The sequence below is a fragment of the Procambarus clarkii genome, chromosome 48 (genome assembly GCF_040958095.1).
Source record: "Procambarus clarkii isolate CNS0578487 chromosome 48, FALCON_Pclarkii_2.0, whole genome shotgun sequence".
Lineage (NCBI taxonomy): Eukaryota > Metazoa > Arthropoda > Malacostraca > Decapoda > Cambaridae > Procambarus > Procambarus clarkii.
In genome coordinates, this window is record NC_091197.1 from 16528987 (window position 1) to 16538391 (window position 9405).

The 9405-nt window shown below is 41.1% G+C and overlaps 1 protein-coding gene across 1 annotated transcript; it reads left to right on the plus strand.

Annotated features, from left to right (window-relative positions):
* Nucleotides 1–372: 372 nt before the first annotated feature.
* Nucleotides 373–1946, plus strand: LOC123764917 (uncharacterized). Its single transcript, XM_045753113.2, has one exon. The coding sequence runs from the start codon at nucleotides 896–898 to the stop codon at nucleotides 1697–1699; it is 804 nt and encodes a 267-aa protein (XP_045609069.1). The 5' UTR covers nucleotides 373–895; the 3' UTR covers nucleotides 1700–1946.
* The last annotated feature ends 7459 nt before the right edge of the window (nucleotides 1947–9405 follow it).

Here is a 9405-nt window from a genome sequence, read left to right on the forward strand (position 1 = left end):
GCGTTGTAACCTAAAGCTTGATGGTGATTGGTTTACCCGAAGTCACGTGACCGTAACGATGCACACACACACACCTTCCGCTCTTAAGGATTTTATCATTAGGTTTCATCTCGTTTCACCAGTTTTAGTAAACTAGAGGGTGGGTAAGTGTTCCGATAAATGGTGAATTCATGTGTAAATATCAAATGATTTGGATGTGTTGGTTTATAAATACATGTTTTATAAAAAATTATTAAGGATGCACTTTAACTTGAAGGAATAAATAAATGATAATTCAGAAATTTGGTGAACGAAGAACAAGAAAGAATCTTGTGAATTTGGAGCAGCGTCGTGAAGATGGTGCTTGGAAGGTGCACAGTCGAGCACTCGCGGACTCCACAACCTGCCGTCGTTATTTGCCAGTGAGCCAACGTCTCATACGGACTTCGGGACTGGCAGCTGCGGGAAACTTGCCGAGTGCGCCGTTGCAGGAGAGAGTGGCCGGCTAGTTGCTGGACTCACACTTGTGCTGCTCAGGCGATAGAAAGTCCAAAGGTGCAGTGAACTTGCGCCAGTGTTGTTGCGACGCTACGGCCGCATCGTTCTTGTGCAACATCCAGGAAGTGACCTTGTGTCTTCAGCATTGACCTTGGTGGGTCGCGCTGGCCGAGCGAGACCGTTGACCCCTACCAGTGACTTGGCAACATGAAGCCATAACGCACACCAAGGACATCACAGCGGCACCAGAGAGGTGCGGCTGCCACTCACACCCACTTTACGAGTGGCGTTGCCAAGTCGCTCCTCACCAGAATGGAGACAGATCCTCCATCAGTGTTTCCCAACGACAGTGTGTGAGCTCGGTGTGACTTATGTAAACTAAAGGAGCAAGTCAGTGTTTGTGTTTACAGCCGTCGGGATGTCAGTCCATTCAGGTGAATACTGGCCGGACCGAAACCGGCCTGAGCAGTATTATCCGTTGGGAGACTTCAACTATAACACAGAAAATGATCCTGGAGCTGCGCTTTCTCCAGGGATGGAGAGAACGCCGATGATGGTCATCCCCGCCCAAGTGAGAACGCCTCATCAGCCACTAGACGTTCTACAGAATTGTGTTGACGGTGGAGGTAGCGATGGGTACCACAGCTCCACACCCGATGACCTGACCTCCGAGTGCTCGCCTAGATCAGAACTAACAGGTCCCGGGTTGTCAGGAAGTCGTCGCACCAAAGATTTGGTATCTGAAGCTTACCCCAATTTAGAATATTACCAAGCAGCATACCCAGCAACAACTGATCTCAGCAGTCTAACACCAGCTTACTCTTGTGCAGGCACTAACTCCACGCAAGTTGGCAGCTGGGGTGCCACACAGTTCAGTCCCTCTGAAAGGGACTGTAATCCTCACCAGGAGCACTTCATTCCTCATGAAACGACCCCGTCGCTTGTAACGCACTATAAGCCTCTAAGAATTAGGAGAAGACCACCAAAAGTCGTTGGTAACGAAGTTCTCCGTAAGAGAAGATTGGCAGCCAACGCTAGGGAACGACGGCGAATGAATGGATTGAACGACGCATTTGAGAAGCTCCGAGAGGTTGTACCAGCTCTTGGCAACGACAGGAAGCTCTCCAAATTCGAGACGCTACAAATGGCACAGACTTACATCACCGCCCTGGTCGAGCTGATACGACGAGCGGACTCTGAGAGCGATGCTTCTTCCGCTTGATGCCGGAACAACGGCTTAAGCAAACCCGGATAAATAGTCAGTAACGGTGCGATTAAAATGCTCTCAAAGCTTGGTGAAAGTTCAAATGTATAGATTATATTTTTATAAGCACATGCGTGGAGAGTAATGATTATTGTGTACAGTTGTAAACACTCCGTTTATCTGGAAAACGTGTATGTTTCTGCAGTTTTCCCTACCAGGACCTAAGATCTTACCCACCGATAATCTTGGTAAGGTTATTGCTCTCTTTCTACTCTTAACTTCATGTCAGATAATAGTATTACGTTGAATTAAGTAACGAATCCTATGTGCATGAACAAGTGTAATTACTATGTAGAAAGATTTAATTAATATAACACAATGTACATATATACCAATTAAGATAATCTAGTTATATTAATTTATTGCTGATTTATAAAGTTATCTCTATTACTGAACAGTTTAAAATAGATGGAATTAAATATATCGCCGAATTCTTGTGTTAATGTGATATAAGGCTGTAATTTATTTCCTTCAAATACAGATGTATATATGATAACAATATAAGTATGTATGTAAGTTACTGCAAAAATTTATTTCAAAATTATATGATTCACATTACATCGATGATTTCATTTCTGTCCTTGTTTGAAAGTCTTACATTTTCTCAGAGATAACACAAAAAATTACATACTAGCCTGAGTGGCGAGTGACTAAGTTTTTCTAACAAATAAGATATATAATGAGGCAAGAGATAAAATTACACATACCAGTGGAAGAATACCTTTTTACCTATTTAATTTTTATTTAATTTAAAATTTATATAATATTTGTATTACCTAAATGAAGTATCTAAATAAAATATACATATACGGTATAACAATGTTTATTGTAAGAAGGCAAAGATACATATAGAGGTTTACCCCGCTTCTCTGGGTATATCTACTAAGAGCTTGCTTTAGTCCTGGACTATATTCAGAACGAAAGTATTCTTCCTGGTTGTCATTAAGAACTTGTGTAGCCTTAGTAACCCTCCAGAGGTTGGTATGCCTAAAGCCCGCCGACAAACCAAACGTTTAGTGTAAGAAAAGAGTGAGATGTTTATTTTTGTGAGTATAACTCGGGAAATCAAGAGACCGACTCTACGATATAACCATGTTGGAAAGAACGAGCAGCTAGTGGGAGGTGTCGTGTGTAGAAGCTGTGTCAGCGTCCATTGCCAGAAAATGATTCAGAGCCTTTATTTACAATAAATAATACAAAATGTAACATTTCTGATTGGACTGAACAGGTGTACATGCAGTGCAAGTCAAACTTTATTAAGTTCTAGATAAATTATTAAACAATTAGTTTAGAATTTTAAGTGTTAGCAATAGTAAGTGAAATTGTAGTAGAATTAGTTTTATGAAATAATTACTAAATACGGCTAAGTTAACTAAATTAAAAAAACAAGTGTTTGCAATGTACAAAAACTAAGCGATACAATATAAAAGACAGGAGAAATATCAAATATCTCAGTTTAGGGACGAAAATCTATATGATCATTTAAGGGTTCGTTTCCCGGCGGAGGCAGAAACAAATGGGCCGAGTTTCTTTCACCCTGATGCACCTGTTAATTTAGCACTTCATAGGTACCTGGTAGTTAGACAGCTGCTACGGGCTGCTTCATGGGGATGTGTCTGTGTTAGAGACATATGTAGTAAATATAACAGACGAAAAGTAAATTGGCTAGAAAGACGGGGTTCAAGAGCTCATAGCTTCATTCTGCAACACAAACAGTAAATTTACACACAAACACACGTGAGGCCAGTCCTAGAGTATGCCGCCCCATCATGGAGTCCCCCACCTGAAGAAACACATAAGGAAACTGGAAATGGTTCTGAAGTTTGCAACGAGAAACTTCCCAACGTTACGAGGTATGGGGTATGAAGACCGACTGATGGAACTGAGTCTTACGACACTATAAAAAAGAAGGGAGAGGGTGGGATATGATGGGAACGTATAAAATACTCGGGGGAATGACAATGTAGGCATAGACGCAATGTTCACGAGGAATAGTAACAGAACGAGGGGACACGGGTGGGTTAAGCTGGAAACTCCGATGAGTCAGAGATGTTAGGAAGTTTTCTTTTAGCGTGAGAGTAGAGGAAAAATGAAATGCACTTAGGGCGCAGGTGGTGGATGCAAATTCAATTCATAATTTTAAAACTAGGTACGATAGGTAAATAGGACCGGCGTCATTGCTGTAAACAACCGATGGCTCGAAAGGCGGGATCCAAGAGTCAATGCTCGATCCTCCAGAAACAAATAGGCGAGTACACACAAAACACACACGCACAAACGCGCGCACACACTAAGAACACACAAATCTCTCAGAACTAACACACACAAATCCCAATTGCGTGATGCATCAAATGAACAAATCCACAAGGGCGGTGACGAGGATTCGAACCTGCGTCCAAGAGCATCCCAGACGCTGCCTTAATCGACTGAGCTACGACATGGTAAATAGGAGTTGAAACCGAAGTTCTACTGAACTTACTGGATCCTGCAGCCTCTCAGAGGCACAAACCATTAAGTTCAGTAGAACTTCGGTTTCAACTCCTTTTACCATGTCGTAGCTCAGTCGATTAAGGCAGCATCTGGAATGCTCTTGGGCGCAGGTTCGAATCCTCATCACAGCCCTTGTGGATTTGTTCTCCCAGAACTAAGAGGCATGAGTTACGAGAAAAGGCTGTGGGAAATGCACCTTACGACACTGGAAGACAGAAGAGTAAGGGAAGACATGATCACTACCTAAAAAATCCTCAGCGGAATTGACAGGGTAGACAAGGATAAACTATTGAACACTGGTGGTACGCGAACAAGGGGACACAGATGGAAACTGAGTACCCAAATGAGCCACAGGGACGTTAGAAAGAACTTTTTCAGTGTCAGAGAAGTTAACAGATGGAATGCATTAGGCAGTGATGTAATGGAGGCTGACATCATACACAGTTTTAAATGTAGATATGATAAAGCCCAGTAGGCTCAGGAATCTGAACACCAGTAGATTGATGGTTGAGAGGCGGGACCAAAGAGCCAAAGCTCAACCCCTGCAAGAACAAATAGGCAAGTACAAATAGGTGAGTATACACACACACACACACACACACACACCCCACACACACACACACACACCCCACACACACACACACACACACCCCACACACACACACCCCACACACACACACCCCACACACACACACACACACACACACACACACACACACACACACACACACACACACACACACACACACACACACACACATGTCTACTCAACACCACGCATCAGGTCGGGTATGTGTGTTGAGATAATGTAGTCAAACAGGACTGAAAAGCACGTAAAGAGTGAACATTGCGCCTCATTTCCATGCCAAAGAGAGAGCCTTCACGTGGCTGACAACATTTACCTTCCCACAGAGAGCCTTCACGTGGCTGACAACATTTACCTTCCCACAGAGAGCCTTCACGTGGCTGACAACATTTACCTTTCCACAGAGAGCCTTCACGTGGCTGACAACATTTAACAAAGCAGCTCTCACCAGACGCACGTAACAAATAATTACCAATCAGCATGCGGGTAATTTTCCCTCGGTCAACCACGAGCCAGCTTGCTGGTGGAGGCGGGACTAATTTAGAGGCAGAATACATCATTAAGTGTATAATGTATATATCATAATGTATACACTCGGAGTCACCAATCATTCCCTAAAACTTTTCTGGCAATGTATCATTATGTTGTGTGTGTGTGTGTGACTGAGAGGTCTTTCTATATTATTCTAACAGAGTAAAACTGAATATTTACTCTGTCTTTCAAAAGTATTATTCAGAAACTGGAGGAAAACTGAAAATATTTTGGGGATGATTTGTGTATCACTAATAATTTGTCCTCTAATCCATTTAATTAAATACAATAAAGTTGTCTGCGAATATCAAACAACTTTGTTGGTTTAGGTGACATATCTACAAAAAATTACTTGGTTGTTTACTTTACCTCCCATCTCTGTTCAACGGGAGTACTTGGAAAGTCACTTCGCATGCTTACATATATTTCCCCCCTTTTTTTACCTAAAATGACCGGCAGGTGGCAGAAGAAGACCCCCAAGTAACAGGACGCTGGCGGGGCTTCCCACCCACCCTCACTCCAGCACCAACAACCAACACTTTGATTTGCAAGCACCGTACGCCAATATCATCATGAAAACCACAAGTGTGCGATGAAAGCAACTTCTCCTTCGGGTCCACGTATTTTTATATATATGTGTGTTTTCTCCTTTCACAATTTAAATAATCTGCTGGACAGGGTGCTAATATTTGCTAATGCTAATTATGGTCAACAGCTTTCCAATGTGCGAATGAGGTTTCCTAGCTTTCAAGTCAATAATTTATCGATGGACGAGTAAGATTTCTTCATCAAAGATCTTTAAAAGAAAAATATGTACATCTATTGTGGTGTCATTCTGGTATCAATATAGCTTTCTTGTCAGTGGGATGAAACTAAAATTTGTATCATAGATAACTCTCAGAGTTTTGATTACGCTGTAGTACATCAAGTGCAGTGTTGCACCGCTGGCGTCCTCTGACTGCAACTGTGACGACCAAAAATGTCTGAGACTTATCAAATAAAGAGGTGCTTCAAGGTATTGCAAGACATCAAGCTAAAAAAAACTTCTAAATTTGAAGCGCAACAATTCAGGGCGGACGACTAAAACATAATATTAGCAGACTCGATCACGTTTCGTTCAACAAAATTCTTACTTTTAAAAAAAGTAAGGATTTATAGGGGCAAAATGTATTGTTAAAAGTAAGGATTTTGTTGAACGAAACGTGATCGAGTCTGCTCTGATCAAACATTGTAACAACAGCCTTAATGTGAGCCCGGGTATGTACAAGTTGGTTCCCTATTTAAGCCTCAATATAGCACGTCAAAACAATATAGCAATCATTTAACACGTATGGCACTTGGAGATATTAATAGGAGCTGCCTCGTATGGGCCAATAGGCCTTCTGCAGTTACATTCTTTCTTATAATTCTTTTCCTCCACTTATTTTTGGTGGTCAGGTGATCTGCCCAAGCGGAAATAAAGGTCTGATCAGCAATGTTTTCTTATCTTCATTCTACTTTGCTCTGATGAAGGCGAATTAGCCGAAAACGCGTTAAGCATTTTCTATTTTTCACATGTGGTTATTCTGCATATATATATATATATATATATATATATATATATATATATATATATATATATATATATATATATATATATATATATATATATTAATATAATATAATATTGGTGTATAGTGGCAGCAGGTTTTCTTTTAAACACGTCTCATTGAATTTGACCGCATATTCCATATTTACTATCTTCTGGTTTAGGGCTTCTATCACTATTCTTGCTTCAGGGTATATATATATATGTCGTACCTAGTAGCCAGAACGCATTTCTTGGCCTACTATGGAACGCCCGATTTGCCTAATAGGCCGAGTGGTTGTTCTATATTTCAGCAAAATGTTTCCAATTGGTTTATTTGAATTATTATTAATATATTAAATTAAGAACATAAATTATTTACTTAGTTATGTTAGTTGAGGTTAGGTTAAGATAAGTTAGGTAGGGTTGGTTAGGTAGGGTTGATTAGGTTCAGTCATATATCTGTTAGTTTTAACACAAATTTAAAAAAAAATAGTCATACATAATGAAATGAAAAGCTGTATCATTTCACAAGAAAAAAAATGAAAAATATATAAATTCAGGAAAATTTGGATTATTAGGCAAATTGGGCCTTGCATAGTTGGCCGAGTACTGCATTCTGGCTACTAGTTACAACATATATATATTCAAATAACATATATCATGCTCGAGTTACACAAAGTAATGTTAATGGTATGGGCAACGTCGGAAAGGCTCAGGTAAGTGAATATAAACAGCGCAATGAAGGCAGTAGCAATTCACACAAACATTTACAAAAAGCAATTCGTTGTATTCCACGTGTCGATCTAGTGAAGGAATAACAGTGCATTAAACTCAAGCAAATACTACATTGCTGAACTAGTGTACATAAAATAATGCATGCAATCCATGCAAGCACTCGAGCGACACCATTAAACAAAGAGTGAAGATGACAAGTGTTGGCGGATAATGTCAGAGAGCTCTCCTTCTGCTGGAGCCCCTGGGAGGACGACGCCCCGAGCTTTGGCATGGGCTGGCATGACACCCAGCCACTTCTACCTGCCACACCCCTGATATTCTCCACTTGCACCTGTTACATCCTGACCGTCCCCACCTTGCTGGTCATCGCCACCTCTCACTCTCGCCTCCACCACTGACCATTCCTTGTCCTCCGCATCTTAACATACACTAACCTGCACGACCCGTACCACGCATACACTAACCTGCACGACCCGTACTACGCGTACACTAACCTGCACGACCCGTACCACACATACACAAACCTGCAGAAAACAATTCATGCTTCGATTTAGACACTACTTTTTGTAACTTTGTGAACTGTCGTACTTGTATTGACATAATGGACAGTAAGATAGTAAAGTGAATATAACCAAATTCTACTGAGTCCGGAAAATAGCTAGAAACCAAACTTAAATAATAATGAATCTTTAATGAATCGTGAATCTTTCATGAAACATCAGGGCTATTATCAAGGTTTAAAAATGTGTCGGAGGACATCATATAAATTTAACAATACGTCAGTTGCTATCATGAAGTTTTAATGCTAACCAGGTTTTGTCATGCAGCTTTAATAACACACCAGGTGCTATCATGCAGCATTTGTGGATCACAGGATAAATTAAATATTAAGGAGTACTCTGCCTATCATCATTCCAATAGTCTCATACACGGACACAATGGTGAATAGCTACTCAACATCCAGGGACAATCTCACACCGGATGCCAGCGACCTTCGCAGCACAAGGCTGAGAGCGCATTGCATGTATGGAATCAGTAGCGTGTTTAAGCACTGGAGAAATGCCCGACAGACCACTGGAACATTATCTAACACAGTGCACAGTTACAAACCCATTAACAACTTCTTCTGCTCTGTTAAATCTAAGTTGAAATCTTAAACACACATGGCAAAATCTTACTGAAGCGACCTTACGAGTCATAAATACTCATACTCCGCCCAAGTAAAACAGAAACAAGCAACACTTAGTGGGCCAGCCAGAGGCTTAGGGCCCGCGCATCCCTGCAAAAAAAAAAAAAAATAAAAAGTAGCGTGTTGGGTTGCTTAGCCAGACAGTACGTGGGTATAGGTATCTGGATGATGATCAGTCGAAATGGATTCCCAGATTTGTGGGTCTTGATAGTTCCATACTTATATCTAGGCTCGTACTCCCCAGAAGTTTTCAGCAGGTTAAATCCAAACTTTTGGGATTAATATTTTCAACCAAAATATATTGTTTCCTTGTCAGTACGGAGATGTGTTACCTAGTGATCCTGTTGAACTTTGGCCAGAGAGTATGAGGCTCATTATTTTAATATAGTCAACCGTTTTGAGGATTACATATATTGTCGGTTTACCATCTCACTGACCACTGTTTACTTGTTCTCACGAAGGTTCATAGCTGCTGCTTTGAGCTTAGGAGACACTATGCTACTTTTGTAGGTAGAGCCGGTCGGCCGAGCGGACAGCACACTGGACTTGTGATCGTGTGGTCC